Source organism: Chelmon rostratus, chromosome 14, assembly GCF_017976325.1.
Source record: "Chelmon rostratus isolate fCheRos1 chromosome 14, fCheRos1.pri, whole genome shotgun sequence".
NCBI classification, from domain to species: domain Eukaryota; kingdom Metazoa; phylum Chordata; class Actinopteri; order Chaetodontiformes; family Chaetodontidae; genus Chelmon; species Chelmon rostratus.
In genome coordinates this window covers 11,722,358-11,747,325 of record NC_055671.1, presented here as the reverse complement: position 1 = coordinate 11,747,325, position 24,968 = coordinate 11,722,358, and the positions used below count along the sequence as shown (strand labels likewise).

Here is a 24,968-nt window from a genome sequence, read left to right as displayed (position 1 = left end):
GAGTTAATGGAAACGTTACACAGCCTTTTAATGTTTTTATGTAGAATAATTACACACAGTATCTAATTACACACAACGGTTAAAGGGGACGGTGGAGGGTTAGACAGGGGTTATGTGTTTTTAGTTAATTGGTTTAAAATCTTTGTTAAGGTGCAGCTTTTCCACAAGGTGTAAGGATGACAAAGAATAAATGGCGTGCATGCCATACCTCTTAGCTCTGACACCTACTTTAAATTCCATTGGAAGCTATTTTGTGGTCATCAAAATTCATAGCCAATAGAAATTCCAATTAAAAAATGGAGGTATGCATCTGGGTAACTCGATCCTTGTCACCCTTGTCTTCTGGCACTGCACCTCTCATGGGGAAAGGTTATTTAGTAGTTAATTAATTAATTAATCAATTAATTTTTACCTTTATCGAGTAGCCACTCGTCAACTACCCGACCAAGTCTGTATGGGATTCTTTGTCTAGCAATAGCCAGTCGTTCATTATCATAGTGTCCTTCAAAGAATTTGGAGAGACAGATTAAAGGTTAAAGTCTGCAAGCTGAAAGATCACATGGTTAGAAACAGTGTTATAATGGCTAACAGGTTTAACAAGTTATCAATTTTAACCCAGCTGTGAGTTAAAAGAAACTTGTGCTTTACTTAGTGTCGTCTAGTTATTATCAGAAACAATGTTAATGCTAATTAGAGTCATGTTTAGGCTATTTATAATGTGCTACACTAGTTAGTGTTATTTAGCTAATTTTTTAAGCAAAGCATAACCTTAAACACCAATTACTGTAAAATGTCAAATGATTTTATGTACTGTATAAAAAAAGAAAGAGGTTAATTCAGGTAAACAGAAAAAGCATTAAAAATCAGCCACTTCAACAAAGACAATCAGTTGCATTTCGACAGTGATATGCATTGTGTGGTTAGAGCAGAAACAGATATCAGTTATAGAAGGCCGAAGTCTCGCCCCACTTCTGCTCCACGATGCATCTTTACAATATGCTGCACGACATACTGCAGCTCCCAGGAGGTAATAACAGCACGGCTGAATCAAACACTCCTGGGAGTTGCAGTTATTGAATTCTAATTATGTCTTCAAACAAATTTTTCAAACTTTATTCAAAAGTCCAGTAGCAGATAAAGCCCTTCTTAGTTTTTGGAAAGACAAACCACATTGTGCAATCGGGGCTACTAGGACACACGCTGCTCTCAAGCAGGGCAGGACCTCGGCTCTCTATTTAACACATGCAAACACAGAAGAGTAATTAATAAAATGGAAACTACGACAGGAAATGTACTGCATGACACAAACTTCAACAGTGTGAACTGCCACAGTAGGCCAGTTAATATTAGTGCCATAAATAGTTTTCATTCATTCTTGTACTTAATCTAGCACTGAAAAGTTTCCATCAATCATCAGCCACACGGGTCTGACTTCACAACTAGTAAATTCTTGTTGACATTATTGATAAATGACAACTTGTGCAGGGTACCTTGCTCTTTATTAGAGTTTATTAAGCCCAAGTTACCGCATATGAAAACATCAATGATGAATAAAAATGTAAATAAATAGATAAAACCGAACAAGGAAATAAACAGTTTAAAGGCGACAGTGTTGTTGGACATGGGATTGTAATGAATGGATAAAAAGGATTAGGATTATAGCGCAACATGGAAGAGGAGGCACAGAACATGACAGTGCATGACAGTTTAAGTGAAGCTTTCCTAGACTATGTTTTTACTGTAAGCTTTAATTTACAGCAGGTTTAAAGATAAGCGAAGCTGCACATTCATTGAGCCCTTGTATTGGAGGCATTGTATATTATACCTCACTTGCAATGTTCCATGTCCGTTTAAAGCCAGAAAAGGTCAATTATGTTTCCTTATACTCTTAATTGTCACCTGTGTGATGTACACTACCTTTGCAGAGAAAGTACCCTATTATGCGCTTTAGTAATTTACCATTAGAAATGTTTCATAAAGCACTGACTACTGAGTGGGATCTGAGTGTACACACAACACACATGGCTGTCACCATCACACAATTTTGATTTATGTGCAACTGTGCTGTGTGTGTGTGTGTGTGTTTTGAGCACCAGCTGGAGGCAGAGACGGGACTTGGTTTCCTCCCGCTACGCCGGCTGTTGCACCTGTTCTAAATAAGGTTAATTGGTTGATTGGTTCAGAGCAGGTTAACGCACATCTGGTCATGATCACATTACGTATGTTTTTTATTTCTTTTATTATTTGTGGGGTCTACGTGTATATCAAGTGTGTGTGCATAAGTTGGTAAGTTTTAAACCTTTTGGACGGTAAAAATCTGTTTTTCTTCAGTCTTTTGTGCATTTGTAGATTCTTCATTTTGTTGGTTTGCCTCTGCAGATCTAGTCAACATTTAGAATATCAATACAATTTCCAATTATGGAACAGATAACTTTATATGTTGCTTAGGACATGATGACCTAAAATATAAACCAGGATAAGGTAACACTTCTATATGTTTAAGTTTATGTCTACAGGATTTTAAATGACAGTTACCTGGACATCAACCATACCACAAAATTGAAATGTAAAGTGAGTTGGACTCATCATAGAGCCGAGCCCTTCAACTGACAGAATACAATGTGATTTAGCCAAATCCATCAAACTGTTTATGTAAAACAGACGTTATGGAAAGGTCACCCTTCCATAACAATCCTCAGTGTTTACCAGCGGAGAGATGAATGTAAATTTAGGCAACAAGAATATATCAGCTGAATTAACAGCAACATATTCACGGTGGTTGGTCAACACTGTCTCCTGGTTAGATTAACAACAAACAGATAAATATTATATCTATTTATAATATTGTACATTTACAAAACTCTGCCACATATGCACATCTTTAATACACAACATAAAAACCTAATTATATAGTAGAGATTAGGAAAAAAATGCTGCTTTAATTTGCGGTAAATGAACATCTTTTTCTCGTACGCCACATCCTTCCCCACCTGTCTGCCAAGCTGGCTGCAAAAACGACAGCGGCTGATGAAAACCCTTGCATTGCTAGATATAGTTACCAAGGCAGCTTGAGGCAAATGTATCAATTTCAGGTTATTATACTGTTCAGCCAATATGGCATGTTCAGTCGTGTGCACGTGGCAACTTAATAGATAGCTTACAGACTGATGAAATAACTAGACGGAAAAGCTGAATTAAAATAAGCCACTGGGCAAATTGCCAATCAGTTTTTGTAAACAGTACATTTCACTACTGTGCATTCCAAGATTTATGTTTGATTGGCACACATGCAATCCTCTCTCGCTGATCCAGACGCTCCATGCCATCTATCTGCGTATTATACGACCACAAGGTTCGTGCGAGCAGTCTTACCTGGTGGATAACGCTCAATGACCGGATGGTTGTCCACCTGGAGGGTGGCATTGCCACCGCTGCGTGTGAAGCGTACAACATGGTACTTGCCGTCATTTACTATGACAGCAGGCTCATCAATGGTGATGTCATCTGTCCCCACATTGAAGATGACACCAATTTTCCCTTGATCCTGCAGGCAGGATAAACAAAGAACGAATGTGACAAATTAAACAAATGACAAAGGTTGTACAGTTTAAATATCTCACATCACATTCGCTCAAAACCTTTAGAGACTTTCTGTCTACGTCAGGGCTGTCAAGCCAGAACGCTTGTTTAAAAAGCATATCTTTAGTGACATGGACAGTATGTTTAGTTCTTTCTTTAGGGGCAGCCAGCTCAGGTTTCCTGATGTCGATCACTTTTGACAGAATCCTGCTGCTTCTTGTTTGGCCAACCAACTTGTCTCCCTGTCAGCTGCCGCCTGCTCCTACGAACCTTCCTCAAAGATCAAACCTGCGTCTAAAGCCAGCCTTTGGGTGGCACTAATAAGACACACTGGAAATAAACTGTGTGGGGTCTCCGTGCCTGTCCCGCCTTTGTACGTTCGCTGCCTTGCAGTCTTTCTAAATGCAACACAAGGTCAAAGTGCTAATATGGTTATAAGAGACGCTGTGAGAGTACAGAGTACCCTTTAACTCGGCTGGCTTTCTACAAACTGTTATGGCAATAACCTTTGTAACTATGATAAAATACAAATACCATGAATTTCCTACAATGTGGAGGGCTCGTCAGACATCACTCTACGATACAAAACATGTTTTGTGTGCCTGAAGGTTACCAGTGAAGGTACTCACAGTCAAGTGATTATGCAATGAGTGCCTGTTGTGTGGTATGTCTCATATGCATGTTGTGCACATTGGTAAAACCTCATTACATTACATAACGTTAATAATAAGCGATTTTCAGGCTGTGCAGCTTCCCGTCTGGATCGTTTGCCTCACAAGACTCTGCAGGTTTTTATTCAAACAACCTCCAGCAGCTGGCCGCACTATATCACACCTTCAACCAGAGAGGGGAAGTAAACAGTGAAATTGGCTGGGGTAGTGTTTTATTGAAATGAAATTCTGCAGACTGCTGGTCCTGCACGGCGTTCACAGTATTTACTGGACTTATAGACATTGTGTAAATATCTTCCACAGTGGGTCCTGCATCGCATTTGGTTTCTCTGGCTTTACTGTCAGAGCTGACTTCCACAGCTTATTCCTCGGCATGTGCCATTTAACATAACTGATTGTTCCCTTTCTCTCATACTTCCTACTGCATTACTGACTCAAAGACCAGAATTTCAATATGTAGACAGAAATACTTCTTTTCTTGCCTTGATGGAGGCTGCTATTGTGTAATGTAAAACCTGTCTAAGAGCTTTGCGCTCTCTGTCTAATCATATGTAAAATCCTTCCAGAAACCTTTTGAATTTTAAATAATTATTCATGCTGACACAGTAGGTGTTAAGCACAGAAAGTGTTAAATGTCCTCAGAGACCTTGAACCTACCATTATTAATTTGACTTAAGCTTTCAACTTGTTTTCCATAAAGAAGCGCTGACTCCAAGCAGAGCCTTGTTTTCTTTGTCAAATCTGTGATCGTAACTGATTTATGACACGTGAACAACAGTTGATGATCAAAGTCACACAAGTCATAAAGACGACGAAGTGTCCTCACGACTGATGTTACTCCAATTTACAGTTACGCACTACGAAACTGTGAGTTAGTGAAGGTCAGTGTTACTGTAGGTTGGTGGGAATCAGGAGGCCTAGCTGCAGAAGAACCTCCGAGTCACATTGTATCATACAAACATGTTGAGAAACCAAATGATCGCCTTTTTAATATGCATCATTTGTATTCCTTGTACTGGCTGTAAGAAATATCTCTGTACATGTAGCTGTTTGGTTGTCCCTGGTTTAATCACTCTTCCCGAGAAGCAAACCGATGAGTACTCGTTAGGCAACAAACAGGGTAGCACGGCCTTGGGTCAAATCTCAGCCCTCTGTTGTTCTCTGGACAACAATTAACATCTCCAGGGCTGCAGCATCCTGCCGAGGGCTTCATATGGCTCCAACAAAAGAGCTGCTTTTATTTTTTGCTAACTCACTCTTAGAGCACGATTACAAAACAGCCCTGGAGCATCGTTTTTGACAGCTGGCAAAGCAACACTACTGCGCCCAGTTTTAGTAAACAAAACTTTGGCCTTTCCAGTTCACTTTTTTCTTTTTTTTTTGCAAGCAGCTATTTAATGCTCATGTGGGTATAAAGCTAGTCAGGCAGTCAGGCATATCCTCATGAAAAGTCTCCCACCTAGCTGTTTTGACATGATGGAGAAGGCATTTCCTTGGAGTTTTTGTGTTTGCACAGGAGCTTTTTGCCATCTCAGCTGCAGCCTACAGTCATTCACATTGGAGGAAAAGGAGTGATTATTATAAAGGATATGTTACAATAAGGATTTCTCACTGATGAGATGGAAAGGAAGGACTATGGCATCGACAGTTCTTCAGTGATGGGACACCACTGTCACCTGATGCAGTTTGGACACATCTTGATGGTTTTAAGAAGACAAGCACATCTGTCTGTTTGTTACCAGCCAGATGTCTTTCTCTGAATCAGACATGTCTGCTAGACTCTTTACTGGCGCCTTCTCCTCATAGGCAGGTGGGAGTTTGCATCTACTGTGATGGGAATTGAGAGATTTCTCTTTCTTATTCCAACAGGGAATGCTAAAAGTGATTCTTCTCCACACTCTGCATAGTGACAGATGTGTTTGGATAACACAAAATGAACCTAGTAAATAAAAGCAATTGTTTTGCTGTTTTTCAATCAAATCCCTTTTGGCAAGCCTCTTCTTTTTAAAGAATGAAAATGACAGATCATTAAATAAAGAAAAAGCTTCAAACTGCTTCGCGCAATGTAATGGGAGCTGTTTTCTAATTCCTTTGAACTGCTGCACGTTTCCCAAATGATCAAAGGCACCTCTTTTCTCCAAAATGATTTCAATCTGAAAATATTCAGTTATTCATGTAAAACGTATTGCAACTCAAAAAGAAGTTCTAATATTTAGCAACCGCAGCACACAGCGTCAGATTTGTGCCTAACTATCATAAAAATGAAATGAAGCACAGCAAGAAAGCAGGTTGAACTCTGCCTTTGAAAGTGCCCTTCTGAAATACGCACATTCATGAGTTTAGTGTGAAGCGGTTCCATTCCTACACAGAATGAGGCAGAATATTTATTAAGAAAGCCTTTCCTTTTCAGAGTGTAATTCTGGGAGCCAAACTGCTGCAGCCACTGCTCGACTGATGCACTCGCACATTAAAATGCATAAGAAATTAACTTACAGGATCAGGTCCACCCAAACCTCAGCAAGCAACTGCACAACGTCATCATCCATTCTCCTTGAAGCCTCTCTCTTGTTAAACATTTCTAATTGTCGTCATTTTGCACAATGAACCCTCTGTTTTTGTTTTATCTTTCAGACACTCATTAAAAACATGACCCTTTGAAAGTAGCACAAGCTTCTCTAATGTACTCTCTGGTGAATATGGTGGCGTTTGGATAGTAATTGGTTTTTGAAGCCATCCTCAAAGTTACAGTTTCAGTTAAGCATGTGGCCATCTTAATGCAGCAATCTTCTGCGCAAGTAAGTAATGTTTGTTTTGTTGTCTGGAGCTATCGGTGACTCAGAGTTGCTGTTTTAATGAGGCATTTTAAGCACTGACAGTCAGATGCTACATTTGCAGCTGTAAAAACTTCATCTTTTCTTAATTATCTGTCTATTGTAATCGAGTGGTCTCTCTAATATCTGTTAATCAAGAGTATTTCAAGCACACTCTGTTCATGCATCATTCATGACTTGTTACAGGCTGTTTCTTAAGGAGGAATTTTGACCCCTTCATTGCATGATTTACACCATTTCATGAAGCTCCACTGTGATTAGATTTATATATATTTATGATTTTCTAGCTTTGAATAGAAAGAGTGATATCTGAGGAAGTTTTTAAGAAATTAATTCTCTTCTAAGGCACCTCAGCTGAAACCCCCCAAATCCCTGTAGCACTGAAAAACTCATATATCATTTGTTTCCTTTACTATTTTCAACTCTCCCCTGTGGCCGGTGTTATTTTGACCAGCTTCGCTCTGTCGTCGCCTAGTTTACACAGTCTTCCTCTTCTTCAATGGGCAAGCAGGGGAAGGAAACAGACTCGTTTCATTTGATAAATTGGGAAATTAACGATATACATAAATAGAATTACAAGAAATAAAGAACAGACAATCTCAACACCCTCTGAACTGCTTCTTATCCCCCTCGGCTGAGCAATAATAAGGTGTCAAAGTAAGCAATCTGTCAGGGTGCAAGGACTTGGCAGATGCTGGAAAAAAAGAAAATATCTTATCAGCTGGCGTTGCACGCAGGCAGCAGTGTTTGCATTTACTAGCAACAGTCCGTGGCTGGCAAGGTCAGTTTCACACTTTTGAGAAATACAATTTAAATGAGACAGTCAAAAACATCCAGGGGAGGATTTTTGTACCAGAGTTCTCTAGAAAATGAAAAATAAGGCAGTCGAACTCTCAAAATGGGCACAAACACAAACATTTCATGTTAAATGTTACACAATGTGTTTCCAGTTAACATCACAGTTATCATAAACCACCAGCTTTGGAATCATGCACACAGCGGGCTGGATATTACTGCTGGACTGGACTGGAACACACTGAAATTGTTGATTGAGCGTGATCACCTTTCATTCAGTAAGTTTACCTCTTCCGAACTACAATCTGAGCCATTCCAATAGCAGCAACAGGCATGTATATAATACCTCAAATGCTCTTAGCAGATTTGCACAAAACACATTTGAAGATATTATTTTGCTTTTAAATGTGTTTAAATTTAAAGAGAAAAACATTTCTTTGCAGATTGTGACTCATTTATGAATATTATATAAGGAAAATTCAAGAACAGGCCTGATGAAACCAAAGAACAAAGAGCGTACCATTCCACATGCTTAAAAATGCCTCGCTTTTGAGGACATTTTTTAAGGTGCTTATAACAAAGTGTTTACCAATAAGGGTCTAAATCCTGATTTTTGTCATATGCTTTGACAACAGGTGCGATTTTAATTATTACACCGCTCGCAGACGTCTGACAGATCTCCCCTCTGGTCTTCATCGTGGCACATCTGTCCTATGGCTACATGCTAAAAAGGCTGATTTCCCTCCAGAAAAGACACAGTTGCTAGCAGCTGCTGAAGAGTCACTTGGTTCCACCAGCAGACACACGTGTTTATCAGCAGAAAACATCTTTCCGTCTACCGACCTGCGCTCTACTGTTTCTCGTCTGCTGCCTTAATATATTTGTTCCTGTTTTATCTCAGTATTGAGAGACCATTAATCAGTGAATCCTGCAAGCTGTGACAAACTCTGCATGATGTTTTTGTAGTGAGTTAGAATAATGGTGTAAGTTACAAACTCAGACCATAGGAGGTTTATCTACATGTATTTCTTTTTCATGTCATTTTATCAGGATTGCAGCATCAATATTCTACCAGTAAGCCTTTTTGTGCAAATTTGAGATAACTTCCAACTTCATCATCATGTCTAAGGAGACAGATAGTGATATTTTCCCCATTTTGGATAAATAGACTGCCCAAAACTTTGTCACCATTGTGATCTTTTCTCTGCCTTTTTTTCTATGAAATGCTTTTAAGACACTCAGCTATATTTGCATAAATTGCTACAGAGCCATCTCAATATCAACCGAAGAAATGCATAATTGTTTATTTGGTGCTCTTTTCCACCAGCTTAAAAACGTTGAAATGTTAGTCACCAGCTGTTTTCCTCCAAACACTGGGAAATATTACTCTGCAGTGTCGCTCGCTGATTTCCTCAGGCGTTAATATCGTTTGTTATCTCGTGTTTGCAGACAGAGTGAACTAACTTCCGCTGTTCCAGTTAACTGCCCACTTCACATTGTCCTGGTTTTCATGAGATCTAAGGTTTTTTTTGTGTCTTTGACACTGCATTTTTAAACATAGTGCTTATCTAACTCCATATCCACAGAGTGATAGATTAAATAGCCCAGTATGAATGACTGTAAGTGATATTAAGGATAATTTGTGCCTTGTTCTGCAGAGAACAATGTTTGCTCTCAAATCTGCCTTCTCTGTCTTGTTGAGGAATCTGAAAAAAATTAAATACATGGCGAAACATATCTGACAATCTCTTTGCATAATCACTCTTTCATTTATTGTCCAGTACTTCCAAAGTTTCAGATCATATGAATAACATAGTAGAGTTTAAATCTGCTTTAAATGTTGTTTTTCATCCATCCCAGTGGTGTGATACCTCACCGATCTTCCGGGGTTTTGTAACAGCTATGCTTAAAGGCCCAAACTCTGCCTCCCATCCTTACTATGTGCAGCTGAAGATAGTCTCCGAGCCCATGGGTGCTCTCCACTCGCACCAAGATGGCATCCTTCTGCTGAGAGCTGAAGCCCACGGCCAACCGGTCGGCTCGGGTGCTCGGCCGCTCGTTGGGGGCCCAGGTGAACGTGATGAGAGCCCCCCCTTTCCCAAAGATGTACGTGGTCCCAGCTGGGAACGGAAACGGAAAGACAGACAGCAGTCAGAGGCGTGAATGAGAAACTTTTCTGAGCTGTAAACAGGTAGAATTAACATTAACAGCAGCGCTTTGTTTCAGTGTTTATTTGACTAAATCTGGTTAAGTCTGCGCAGCTGCTGTTCAGTTTGAAAGGACAACTATTCTAATGTTATTTATTTTTAGTGTTTAAAGCACCATCCCCAGTATGAAGAAGAGATTCCTCTCACCAACCCACAGCCAGTCCAACCCCCTCGGCCCCATCGCTGTGCGCACACACACACTCGCTCACACACACACACACAAACACACACACACACACACTGCCTTTCATTTTTCAAAATAATGCAGCAGGCAGAGAGAAGCTCAAACCAGGAAGGAAGGAGGAAAGGTTTGTCAAAAGGCCTGCATTCCTCTTAAATCACAGTTAAGTGGCCTAATTTACAAATTATGATGAAGCTTTACATTCCCAGATGTGAACTAATGGCAGCAGTTGAGCATCATAGTCTTTTATTTTCACTCTCCTAAATACTACAATACTCCAGCCATCTGAAAATGAGGGCATAGCTGAACCCTGCACTGACTTCACAGAACTGAGCCAAACAGCACATCCAGGATGAGACGTACAGATCTGCAGCTCTGCATCTATGTGCTATTCTATTCTTTTATTGTCCATTTCACTTTATTATAAGATATGAAAAAGCTAGTGATTAATGTGAAGCGGCTGTTTTAAAAACCATAGATTTAAACCGGATTAAAATTAATCCACCTGCTCACACAGTATCTGGCAATAGTGTCTGCTTAACCTTTTATCATGCACTCAGAAAAAATGTCCGTCTCCTTCAGATGAATGAGGCATATAGGTGTTAATTAGTCATTTACAAGTCCTGCTGGAATGGCTGAGATACCTGAGAAAATCCATGCAGCCTTGTGCTAAAATCCATTTGCTGATCAGCTTGTAAATCTGACACCTCCTTGTGATTTATTTCTAACCTGTTAGACACCTCAGAATGGTGATTAAATATAAATTAGCTAAATTCTTTCGTTTGTGTGAGGACAGAAACATCAGAGCTATAATCCATCTTTTACTGTCTGTGCAAATTTAAGTTGAGTCAGATCTAAGGGGGTGAATATTCTTTTTCAGGGGAGTTTGGATTGCAGGGCGCTGACGGCGAGACAGGCAGATCTGCTGTCCTCGCACGAAAACATTACGCCACGAAAGATGCACAGTCATTATTACGCAGGGTACAACAGAAACAATTACCTGTAATAGTCCACCACAAAACTTGTTTTTCTGGCCTTGTTATAACACCTGAAACCTAAGTGTTGTTTTGTACAGCTGAGATTTTTTCACCTCACCTTAAGTGAAGCACTTGAGTCAAAATTGTAGCCTCAATTTCAACCATGCACGAAGACATGAGTACTCTTCTGCTCAGTCTAATGGGCACTCACCACGAAGCTCTTCTTATTGACAGAAACTAACTGCCGGTTGGATTTCTTAACATTAAACTCCTCAGAGCACCTTGTCCTGACTCTGAAATCTAATTAAAAGGGCAGCTTCTCTCACAAGTGTTTGTTTCAAACCAAATTATTTCTTACTGAGGTAATCTTAATTAATGTCTGGGATTTGCAGTCAAATGTGAGTCTGTGACATTAGTTACATTGAGGAGGCTCAACGAGTGCTTTTATTGGTGTCTTCATTTCGGTGACTGTTATCTGCATCTGGCCTCCTCGTGGTTACTACTTACAACTTTTGTTCTTTTGTATCTTCAGCATAATATTGGGGATGGACACATTGTGAACCCTCGCACAATCAAATAAATCTTAATAAAACAGGACTGCATCAAATGCTACTATTTTCATTGGAAATGCATGTTGTAACGGGATCCAAAATAGCCCTACGCCACAAGCAATCTCAACAAAAATCACACATTAGCTCCCCACAAGTGGTGCAAGTTGAAAGGCTATAATGCTGCATTTCATTAACCCCTCCATGATATCTAGCTTTGTTTGTTCTCGTGAAATGACACAAACAAGCACGCGAGCCATGATGCGGTCAATCACCATATTCTGAGACCCAATTTCACACCAGGTCTCGTTTCAAATTTCACTGGCCAATATAGCCTCGAACACCAATTTAAAAGGATACTCAGGAGACTCAAACCTCATGAACTTTTAGTAGCCAATTTCGGATGCCTAAAAATTGGTCTTGGTAGATCATTACACACATTACACTGGGCAATGTAGCGAGTAAAGGTGTCGCTGTTTGAAAAACTGGATCTTTTTTACTGTAACTAAACTGCTGACAACCAGCTTACAAAACATACGTGACAAATATAAGACACCTCGTGTAAAAAAAAAAATCTTATATCACTTCACATGTGATCAATTATGCTGTAAGTGTGTTCACAGATTCCCATGCTAGCAACCTGCAACCAAGAAAGTCGTAGGATTACGGAGTCAATCGTGTGAAGATTAAATATGCTGCACTGACAATCAAACACCATATCCATTAAATTTGGACCTTCTTTGCCTGATGTGAGGTGTCCATATTTGTTTGGTTTTCAGTGACTTCCATATTAATACGTGCTAAGTCCGATATATGGGAGCTTTCAGGAAAATCTTACCTTCCTTGTCATAATTATGAATATGAAGTTGGCAGAAAAGCTATTTAAGGGCACATGTGTCACAATAACTAATAATAAATCCAGATGCAGGCTACATGTGGTTTTGTACTTTTTACATGTTAATCCATGAATTAGACATGTTCTTCTTTGTACTACTGTTGAGAACATATTTCTAACATACTATAGTATTAATTATTCTCATATATAGAAAAAGCCCCACTACCAACAGCTAATGAACACGGGAACTGTAGGAACAGGAGCAAAGAGACAGTCAAAGGGGTGAAAAAAGGGTGACACGAGCCCATGCAATGTGCATCATGAAATATATAATACTAATTCACCTGCAGGAAAACATGAAAGCATCTGTCTAAAGACAGCAGCAACTCCTGCATTAGTCAAAACATTAAAGCATTTCATCACATCTTTCTGCCTCCCCGTTCGGCCTCCTCCCATCCCTTTTCTCTCTGTGGCAGGCCTGCATCAAATAAAGCAGGCAGTAAATCACTCTTGTTAAGATTATTACTATAAACATCACAGTTCTCTCCTCTCTCTCCGCCGACTATCTCACGGGAGCGCTCTGCTCTTCTCTCATGGCCATGGCCAATGCATCTGTGCTCGTATAATAGGGCTCCCTTGGAGATCGGCAGCCGCAAAATGTGTTGCTGTATATCACATCATTATTAGTTGGGAACCTTGATGCTTATTTGTACTGTAAACTGGCAGTATAATAGCCCTTGTGCATGCCATATTATTAATGCATATAGGTGATATAGGAGATAGTATATCCATGGCAAAAATTTAATTATAAGCACATAAAAGCCCTCTTGTTGGTTTAATCCATTACAGAGGTCAGCAGAATCATAGGGCGACATTACAGATTCCTTTGCTTTTTACAGGCATCGGTAATGGTGTCAGTGAAGCTCACAAAGAAACCGTGATTGGCTGTCGTGTCTTAATGGACCTCTGCACAACAAATGTAACAGTATGGATTATTTGTTTGTGCCAAGATGCATGCAACCCACTCAAACACCCTGTCCTTTTCATTTTCGCTCTCAGCCAGCTGAATACGCAAGAGACGAGGCAACATGCTCATAGGACTTGCAAAACACACTGAGACGCTGCTGATCATTTGCATCACACATAACACTTTAGATGTGAAAAGGTTTAAACGCACCCCCTGAGCTTACTTTCATGGAGAACCGGAGAATTCCTGTGGCCTGAGTGAGCGCGTGAGTATTAGCTCTCATAATATTACTAATCATGACTTTTAAGAGGCTGGAAACTCATCATGAATCATATAAATGGCAACTAGTATCAGCTGTAACACAAAGAACACAAAGCAGTGGAACACACAGTAAATTACTCATACTCTTATAGCATCTAAAACAGTTCTGGTGATGATGAACCCCGCTGGCTGAGTACATGTATTCTATACTTCAGCGCACCAGTGATTGTGCAGTACATGGCCAATTGCTTTTCACAGACGGTAAATATTTCTGAATGGCCTGCCAGCTTCCAGCAGGGCAAAGTGACAGAAGTGCACGAGTGCAGTACAGTATAGAGAGCGCTGTGGACACTGTTTGTGTAGGGAAAAAAGGGCACGTTACTGGAAAAACAGGGCTGATCGATTAAGAATATAAACTCATATAGATCCCTGAACTGTGAGCAGTTCTGCAGAAATGGAGAGTTATGGGGAGATATTAAGTTTGAATTTGTCGTCTGACTTATGGCGTCTGAGGCACACTCCTTCCACGGTCTATTAAATACAGCTCAGCGAAATGATGAAAATGAATAGTGCTGGCTGAGGTCTTACGGAGAGGACATACGGTCTTCAAGCTAAAATATGGCGTTCGAGTTAGAAAGCGGCACAGTACGGTGAGCACAGACTTCAGGAGTTAAATCAATCAAATCAATTGAATGTGATCAATTGAAAGCCACACCGGAGATCTTGTGAATTATACAGAGCCACGCATGTGGCCGGCACATGCAGATTTCAGCCGTATTATGGTTGAATTGCTGTTTCTGCTCCCATCAGCAAGATGTATCCAGACTGTCAGTTCTCCAATTGAACGTCTGCAGCTCAGAGTGCCTCAAATGACCCCCTTCTTCTCTGGTAATGTTAAGGTTTTCTCCCACTCAACTCTCAGATGACTCGGATCGAGGTAAAACTGTTTAGACTCAAATGCAATTCTGAAGTACTGTGTTAATGCTTCCTCCTATTGCAAAAGCCACAAAGACATTTCCCATGAATGCACCAGAATGGCTTTTATGACAAGAATTCAGCGCCCAAGGTTTTCTTGGGCATTATACTTGTTCCTGCCTTCATTTTTTACAGCTTTTCAGATTTATGGCTCTCAGTTTTTACGCCATTATTACATTAATGCTGGAGAATTTGTAAGGTTGTGTCAGTTGCCTATGTTAAAATCAAATGATGTTCTATAATTGTATTAACACAAAAGAGCTATACATTGGAAAATGTGGCGCATTAAAAGTCGTAGACTAGATTCTCATCAAATCAAGCCCCATTTTTTATGCTGCATTTTTGCCATTCAGTGTGTTCGCATTCAGGGATTAGCTCAATATGTATGCAGTTTTTCGTTGTTAGTGGCGGAGTCCGCCATTCCTGTGCCAGATTCAAAGTGCCTTCACACTCATGAGGAATTCACAGGAGATGATGCAGCATGTAATCCAGTGTGAATTTATCATTGATATCAGCCTCATTGTTTACCGTTCACCCTCTTAATGCCGTATCAGAGCAGTATTAAAGGGGAACTCCACCGATTTACACATCAAAGTATGTTTATGTTGGGGAGTACTACTGCACATGTGAAAAGAGGTGCATAAAGACTTTAGAGGCTTCAGAGGGAGCTGCGCAAAGTCTGATAATTGCGTCAGCTGGGGCTGAAGACTACAAGTGTGAAGAAAAGAAAAGGAAGGAAGTGAGCTGAACAGACCTCTGTAGCCCGCTCATCATCTCTGCTTGAGGCTAGCAGCTCGGGGCTACATTATGCGCTACTAGCATAACACGCCCCGCTTCATATTACAAGCAACTGGCAAAACACAGGGTGGCTTTTATTGTGAAGCAATCAACCACAAACAAAGCAACGTGAGTTTGTTTGACTGGGCTGTAAACAGACACACCAGATGTTCTTCTGTTGTATTTCTCACAAAGTAAAAGCTCAAGGAGTGTTTGCTGTAGTGTTAAACTGCACCTGCTGTTAAAGCGGTAACCACGGGTGTCGCCAAATCAACTTGGTCTGAAATCTTTACTGAAGATTTACATCCAAAATAATGACGAGAAAAAGGGTCTTTGTAATCAGTGAGAAATCTGTTTCTGAGATGCTAAAATATACGCATGCGATACTGTGCAGTAATTGATGCCTCTATACTGCTTACTGGGAACAGAAGAGCATGCATCACACTGTTTGCTCCCTGACAAAACCAAATTATAAAAAGAGATTATTTTCTTGAGAAACTTGAGGACAACACTCTTAAATGCTGTGAAATTACGTTACTGCACAATCCTCAGACCTAAATTCTGTCTTCACAATGGCTTTAGAGGTTTCCAAGAAATCATTTTGCAGCAGGTACAATCACTGTTGGCGAATCCAACTTCTTCTTTGATGGAGAACTGCTGCTGTACCCTTTACCAAGCCAGTTATAGATTCCATTCTTGGCTCGTCTCGACTCAGAGAAGGTAGGATTTTCAGCACGTAACAGGACCTAACACCAAAAACTTTGATCAACAATATGAGGTTAGAGCAGAAGGTTCTCTGCTTCAGCCTCATTTCATGACTTGATCTAGTGAGATGAGTGCAATTTTACACATAAAATATTCCTGCTGCAGCTTTACATTTGCACAAATACATTTTCATAACATTTTCTCAGCCAAAAATCTGAATCACAAGATGTCTGACATGGAAGCAGAGGTTTACAATACAATACGGTGGTAGAGCTTAAGCTACAGTATTCTCTCTGACTCTCTGCAACATGCCTGTACACCTTTAAATAGACCGCCAGGAATGCCCTCGCCGTGCTGGTGTCATGTATTCTTCATGCAATAAACCTGAGATCCTTTACTGGCAGATTCTACTGTATTTAAAGATTGCTCATATGCATATGGGCAGGTGCACAATACCATCCCCCACACACATCTGCAACCATACTGAAGGCCATGCTACTTCACGTGCTTATTAAAGTGTTCAAAACCACACAAAAACATTACCTTCAGGATTCAACTGCACACGCTGTACTTAAAGTAAGTGAGTATTGATGTCTTCTTTGTTCCCTATGACCTTGTTGAATATTTCTTTAATATATCAATCACAGGGGACATTTGGCGACATTTCTGCGTAACAAGTACTTCTACTTTTGATACTCAATGTACATTTTGCTGGTAATAATTCCATTGGATTAAATGGTCTTTTAAATGTGGGATTGTAACTTGTAACTGAGTAGTTATACAATGCGGTACTTTTACTCCAGTAAAGGATCTGAGTGCTTCCACAACCTCTGGTTCTTTTGCTAAGAATGCAGCCCTTGCATTTCCTTTGTGTCTCATTTTGTCTTTTATCTACTACCGCAAACGCTTTCTTCTCTTCACGTCACATTTCCATTCTCCGGTTTGTTCTGCTTTGTTGCAGATCTAGAGCAGAGCAGCGGTTACCTTGCTCTCTGATTTATGCTCTTACATGCCGTCGTTTGCCTTGTCCACTTGTTTCAACCTCAGTGTCTTGGCAAAAACGCAAAATGACAAGTGCGATCAACACGCCTGTATTCATTTATAGAGGAGCGACGATGATGGTGATGATGACATAATATCAGCTGTAAAATTCACTATGGCAGCAACTGAACAAAACACGACTGCTGTGGGAGAGGATTTCTGTTAACTTTGTTTTCATTGCTTGTGAGTGTGTGTATATCTATGTTTATCTGTGTAAGTGTATGAGTATGCAGGCCTGCCTCGCTATCATCCTGCAGCGTAAGGTAATATGTGACCTGGAGGAAATGGAGCCCTCTCTGATAGACCTTATGATGCCCCTGTCCCTTTGCTTTCCCTTCCTGCCGCTCTTGTACCAAGAAATAAATGTTGTGTTACGTCCTGCTGCAGTGAGACCCTAGAAAAATCTTTATTTTAACACATTGATCTCAGGATAACATGCTTTCTTTCCAAGTCAGTCTTTGAATATTCAATAGTGCTCAAAGATATAATCTTTTAAAGAAGCTCACAAAGCCATTTCCTCCACTTGAGACATCTCTCTGGAAGCATCAACTGCTCTTTGCCTTGCCACAGCCAGACAGTTCTTACAACAACATGGGGGCCCTGGAGAATGAAGTGCAGCAGAATTTCACTGAGTGTGTTGAACATGCGAGTGTGTTGGGAGCCCGACGAGGGGTCAGCTACAGTGCACTCTTTCTCGCGTTCCAGTTGAGAGCATATGAGGTCTTCGGTACCCAGGGTCACGGTGTTGGCTAGCTCTCTCGCAGTGTGGTGGTTTAGGGGTTTGTTCAACAAAGTGCTGCACGTAACCGGCACCGAAGCAACATTGTATTTAAGAGGCCTGTCGACAGCTAGCCGAGGATGGTTATGCAAAATCAAAATACCCTGTGAGTTATCATGACACTGCAGGGTTGTAATATGAACTGAGGAAGACAGTAAGCACGTTAGTTACATAATATGTCTCAAGTTGGGATTTGGCTTCCCCTGATATGAGGAATCCTTCAGTCAATGTGTTAACATCCTTAATAATGTCTGGTGCACTCATGCAGGGTGTTTTGTTTGGCACATGGAAACATAATTTCTTATTTATGTCAACCTAGATACAATGCCTAAATCGTACACACCAACATTAATGGAAAAGGTGTAGGATTTTGTGATCAGGGTAACCTCACTGCTGATGTGGGAGGTATGATATGGAGTTAAACTGCTGAAGGCCTCATCGGAGGCTCAGTTCAAAAAAAGGCAAACAGTGTAGAAAATGAAATGGCTAATTTGAAAAGAAATCAATGGAGAGTTCTGAAGGAACATACATCTTGATGTATGTCGCTACTGTAGCCATTTTCCCATCAAATTTTCCCATTAAATTAAAGGTGCCATATGTCATTATGTTGAAGAATAAAAAACAGTATCTATGTATATCTATATCTATATTTTCTGCAGGTAGACTTTTTAAAGGTGCATCAGTAATTATTGGACAAATGCATTTGCACTGTAATTCAAAAAGAAAGAAAAAAATATTGGGGCTACAACAATTAATTATTTTAGTAATTGATTAGTCTGCCAATTATTTTCTAATTGACTCATCGTTCAGTCTATAAAATGTCAGAAAACAGTGCAAAATGTTCATCCCAATTTTCAAGAATCCAAGGTGATGTCTTCAAATCGCTTGTTTTGTCTGACTAATAGTCCGAAAACCAAAGAGATAATATTCACAATGATATAAATCAGAGAAAATCGTCTGATTTTCGTATCCGAGAAGCTGGAAGCAGAGACTGTTTGGCATTTTTGTTTGAAGTGACTTAATTACTGACTTACTAACAGTGAAAATAATTTTCTGCCGATCGACTAATCAATTAACCGACTTAATCACTGCAGCACTAAAGAGGTGGCATTCTTCCACAACTGTGTGTATTCCACATACTGTAAGCCGTGCAGCGTAACAATACTGTATATGCAATAACCTGTGTTTAGGATGAGGCGTGTGAGACATTGCAGTAGGGTAGGTGGCCTATAAATAGCCATAGCCCAGGGGCCTCCAGAAGACTTTGGCTAGCCTTGACACACACGCACGTGTATCTGTTACATCAAAGCAAGCGTCCAAAAAATTTGTTTAGTTGGGATCATTTTGAGAGAAAATGTGTAACCGTTAATAAAGTCACTGTTGGTTTTTAAATGTTTTATGCTTCTGTAAAACTGGTTACATAACAGAGTACTCTGGTGACCATCATACCAATCAATGTTAACCAATATCTGCATATGCATTCTACACAGTGCATTATGGCATCGTGGACGTGACTTGTAAGATAGTAAAGTACTGCCTTTATTATTTATGTTGCAGTAAAATGAATTTCTTGCTCTGAAGCACATACTTCAGGACAACCTACAGTACAAAATCTACAATAGAGGTAATTGAAAATTTATCAGTGAGTTCTTTGAAGTGTTTTTTTTTTATAGGCTGGTTTGATCACAGGCTGGGCCGTGTCTGTAAAAGCCTGGTCCAGAATGATATGGCTATAATAGCGCAGATGTAATTCATCACATTTTTAGCCCCTTTGCAACTGACAAAATTGCTGCAGTGAAAAAGACACTACAAATCCGTCGGGCCTCCTTTTATAGGACATAAAAATGAGTCTTAGGACAGAAATTTCAAAGTGCAATATAAAAGGGAGCACTGGCTCTGGTGTCAGCGCTTTGAAGGAGCCAATTTAAGTAGCGTAGCCAGTTTGATGTAGATTATTGAGGATAGGTCAATACTTCACATCCTCCAGTTGAGCATGTTATTCTCTATCTCATGAAATTGCACGGAACAGATTATCAAGACAGATTTTGTATGAAGTTGGAAAAATTGGTGCCATAAATCCTGTGATGAATGCTTTATATTCTAAGGACTCAAGGAAAACCAAAGCGATTGTTTTTGTGCATATAATCGCTTTACGTGTGTTGTGACAAGCCACTAATTACAGTCTGCTGTAGAAATCACCTTTGACACAAAAACCAGCTCCATTACAGGGAGTGCATTACGCTGCTTAAACAAACAAGAACCTCATAGAAAAAGATAAAGAGATTTGCAATGATGATTCATGATGCCATTGATGTGTATTTGCTACATAACAACCACAGCTCTGGTGCTGTAGCATCTTGAAAAGCAACATGGGGAAAGGGCTACCACTGCTGATACTGATGGGAAGATAAGAGGGGTTTAATGGTGCACAGAGGCTGCAGCAAATCCATAGTTAGAAAGGGATCCATTACCCCACTGCATGTGAGGAGAGAGCCACCAATGGTAGCACCAATGTAAGAAAATAACTAAAGCCTTTTTACCTCTAACATACCAAATCTATCGAAACAAACATGTCAGATAGCAAAAGCGTGCTTGCGTCCTATAATTCCTGACCTTTGACACGGAATCAGAGCAAAATTATGCATTAGTGAGGCAAAAACAGTAAGTTGAGAGTGTTGGAGGGAAATGTCTTACCATGGCCCCCTCTGGTAAGAAAAGGCATCCTGTTGATGGCAATAGGAACGGTGCCATGCTTATTGTGAAAATGGTGGACGTGGTGCGTGGTGCTGAGACTAGAAGACACACGTGCTGTTCCAGTCTGGATGGGGAGCACAGTAAGCAAGGCGAACCAGAAGGCTAGTCTGGAGCAATAACTTAGGCCCATGCCTAGGCTAAAGCGTGACCAGCTGCTCCTCTGTCCGAGCACAGGGGTGGCTGCAAAGAGTCTACCCATGTATATTAGATCCACATGGGCCCAGTACAGACAACTTGGCCAAGGTTTGGCATCTGACAGTTCAACTTGAAGACCGCAGGGCATCTCAGTGACGATCTGGGCCCGTTTCTTTCATAATTCCTTAGCTTGGCTGGGGAGTTGGTCGATGATGGAAAATATCCTCTGAATGTGTAAGAAAAATAACCAAGGATGGATTTCGAGAAAGCAGTCAAAATCCAATTAATGTCCTTGCTGGAGAAACTGAAGAGCAACCAACTTATCTATTTTTGGTTTTGTCATGACAAGATGTCTACTGCACAGAAAAGCTAGTGCTAACACCTCATTGAAAACCATCCCAGAGCACATTCTTCAGAAAGTGAGCCGAGTGTATCCAAAATGCAGAAAAGCTACACATCCATATGAAGAATGGGGATGAATCCACCCGTGATTTCAAGCAGGCATGTTGCTGAACCATGATATTTAGGCAGGAAAAGTGGCAGGACGGAGCTTCATGTGACAAGAATTCTGATAAGAGTCTCCATCGCCCACAGGTAGAGCTTGAGGGCAGCTGAGCCTGCCCACTAAGAAGAGTGCCCCTCCACCGCAGCAGAAAACACAACACGCTTCCGTGGGAAACTGAATCATTTCATTAGGCAAAAAGAGACGAGGAGATAAAAATACGCGCAAGTGAAGATGCAGCGATGAAGGGTGATGCAGGAACCAGCGCTTTTGTTCCCCTTTAGCCAGGGAAAGGGAAGAGAACAGACATAGGGAGGGGAGAGAGAGAGAGAGAGGAGAGGGGGGAGGGAGGAGGGAGGAGGGGGAGAGGGAGCAGTATCTGCAGCGGCACGGTAAAGGAGAAAATCCAGAAAATATATAAATAATTTCTCAGTAGCTCCTCATTCACTCTCTTACAGACGCAGAGAATCCGGTAACCTCTGGCGAGGCGGAGATCCACCAGAATGCAGCCGAAGCGCGAGCGTTTCTATTTCAAATGAGCGTGTGATTCCTCCTCTCTCGCGCTCCACCTGCTCAGTCTCATGCAGTAAAGGCTACTGCTGCATTCTCCTCTCACTGCTGCTCCTCTTTCCTTTATCCTCTCCCGTCGCCTCGTCCAGATCTGCTGCGCTGCCTCCGACTGAGGACGGCTAGCGTGACAGCTGCGCGCGTCTGTCTCTGGAGGGGGGCAGGTGATTCTCCTCACAAGAGACGGCTCGGGCGGCAGAGACTGAGATGTTGCCTTGGACTGCTGCAGCAAAAATTATGCTAATTAAAAAAGCAACCGTCGTATCATAATGAATCCCGCATGGGTGAAATTCCAGGACAGTCTGAGACCCCTGCAAAAATAACCTTGGCTTGGAGTTGTGGTCTTATAAAAGCGAAATAAAGGAGCCCTACTGAAGGCATACTGTAGTCAGAGGCTCTGATCCAGCGAGGCACAGCATGTGCCTCTGTGTGTGTTTGTGTGCGCGTGTGTGCGTCTGAGAAAGAGAGTCTGTGAGCAAATGAGTGAGGAGGGAGGGGGGGGTGGAGGGGGGGTGGGGATGGTGGTGTTGGGTGGTGGGGTGGGGTGGGGTGTGGAGGGGGGAGGGATGGAGCGATAGCAGGAGGGAGGGAGAGACAGGAAGAGACAGCGAAAGAGAAAACAGGCAGCCGCGGCGCAAACACACAGGGAAATAGTGAGGCAAGAAAATGGGTTGTGTGAATAAATACATGCTACAGATTCACAGCGCACTGGCTCGCAGGTCCTGGCAGTAACACGCAGGAATCATACTGCAGAGGAGGAGCCTGATTTAGGTGAGCTGTCAGAGCTGCTACAGAATCAACACAAGGGTATTGGTATGGACGTGCTCCTAACATAAAGACTCGAGAGCGTGTGAGTGATAGAAACACAAATACCTGTCAGTGTGATATAACACTATACGGCTCAATGCTCAATCTCAAGCCCCTCTTTCCCCAGCATTGCAACGCCACAGCTTTGCTGTTTTTACACTCAAAATCAATTTTCTCCAATCCCCTCCGACTGATGTGTTCACCTCATATCTGTATACAAGTCACCCCTCTGTTAGAGGGCTCAGTAGCTCTCTGCTCTCATGCTGCTTAACCATGCAGAACTTATTCCTAGCTATGACTGATCTGAGTTCAGAGGTATTCTGACAGTTTCAGAGCTGCTCGGGGGGGGGGGGGGTTTGGGGGGGGGGGGGGAAATGCGATGCTAAGATGAATTGGAATGTATTGACACTTGAGAGGAGGAACACATTATCAGGAACGGGGAGACAAAGCGGGGAGGGGTTGGAGGTAAGGGAGACGGAGCCAAAGAGGAGAAACAGAGGGAGAGGAGAGAGAGATTGCATGGGAGAAGTGAAGGGGGAGGAAGGGGGGGGCTGCAGCGATATCAGCTAAATCACGGTCGATAGAGATATCAGCTGGGATTGCCTAGTCGGTTGAAAGGACACGCATGGAAACAGGAGGACAGAGGCAAGCCATGCAGCACCACCTCTCACAGTGACAAGAAGTCGACGCAGGCCATTACTCAAGCAGGGGAGGGGGGGTGGGGCGTGTGGGGGAGCGAGGCTGATTGAACAAAAAGAACAGAGGAGGGGTGAGTGCATAACACTCTGGAATGGCAAGTGCCCTAACATCACAGGCATTCATCTGTTGGTATTATGAACATAAAGAAATCGAAACAAGCCGCGGATGTATTATCCTCCACATCTGTCTTTCAATCTGACTCACAGGGAGATTTAAATCCTTTATGTGTGTCCTCTCCTATATGTTTTTCAGTAAATCTCAGGAAGTGCACGCCAGCTCCATCAAACAGACAGTCGCAATGATGCAAAACGCTGCCTGGCTGTAACATGTAGATGCATTTACAGTAATGATTATTTGGTGTGGCGATGCAATGACAAGCAGAGGGAATAATCCTCTGATGACGTGCGAGGACAAGTCAAAAGCTTCAGTCATTCGCACGCGCGGGCAGACATGACAAATAATTCCAATATTTCAAAATTCTATCATCTCCAAATGAAACCGGTATTTCATTGGCAGTAAGTGCGAAGGCTGGGTACGAGAAGTTGGGGAGGGATGATTTATAGCCAGTGACTTGAACTGTCAGGCTCTCCTGCATGTGAGCATCATTCGAGGCAGCGATGATATCTTGGTGAGAGCTGTCTAGAGTGAAAGGCTTGCATTAATCAATTTACGTGCTTGAGGGTTGCTCAACATGATGAAAGCCATGCTATCTGGACAACGAGGATTGGGGGGGGGGCTGGGTGTTTGTAACCTTGTGTTGTCCTTGGTTATTTAATAAGTTGTGCATCCCACGCAGCTCTGCCTATTAACACACACCTAAACACACCTCATAGGACATGCATCATATGGGTATTCGACATGTGATGATATATGATGACTCTTCTTGGGTTTCGAACATGACTGTCCTACATCTGCTACTTCTCCGGTTCCACTCCATTGATTTGCATTTTCACATTTTCCCACAGGCTATTTTAAACCTATTTTTCCACTTAAAGAGCAGTTTGGCACATCTCTACGCATTTACATAATCAAATTATTTTTGCATAAATAGAATAATATATAGTTTATACACCATGAACGGAAAGTCTTTAAATTTCTTTGTAGAAAAATTACAAGTCAAGGGGCCCGCAAAACTTGCAAATGACATGATGTGAGAAGACGTGCGCAGCGTTTTAAAGACTTAAGAAACCTAAATGTGCACTGTTTGTTCTCAGGAGGATTTGTGAGAGAAGATTTTTCACAGACATCCAGTCTTGCCCCAGGGGGTAAAGTAGCAGGATTAATCATAGCACTTTCAGATTAATTACTCATAATGCGAGCATCCTCTGAAAGGCATGGCCTGCAGTTGTGATGTTTGGTTGATTTCATTAGGCTAA

At 41.4% G+C, this 24,968-nt stretch overlaps 1 protein-coding gene across 1 annotated transcript in view; it reads right to left on the bottom strand.

Annotated features, from left to right (window-relative positions):
• nrxn2a (neurexin 2a) overlaps positions 1 to 24,968 on the bottom strand; it is an 89,748-nt gene that overhangs the window by 6,948 nt on the left and 57,832 nt on the right. Inside the window, exons 16-18 of the mRNA XM_041951566.1 lie at positions 9,815 to 9,996; positions 3,373 to 3,544; positions 413 to 502 (exon numbers count right to left, since the gene is read on the bottom strand). Coding sequence (XP_041807500.1) covers positions 413 to 502; positions 3,373 to 3,544; positions 9,815 to 9,996 — 444 coding nt within the window. The remainder of the gene's footprint in view (positions 1 to 412; positions 503 to 3,372; positions 3,545 to 9,814; positions 9,997 to 24,968) is intronic.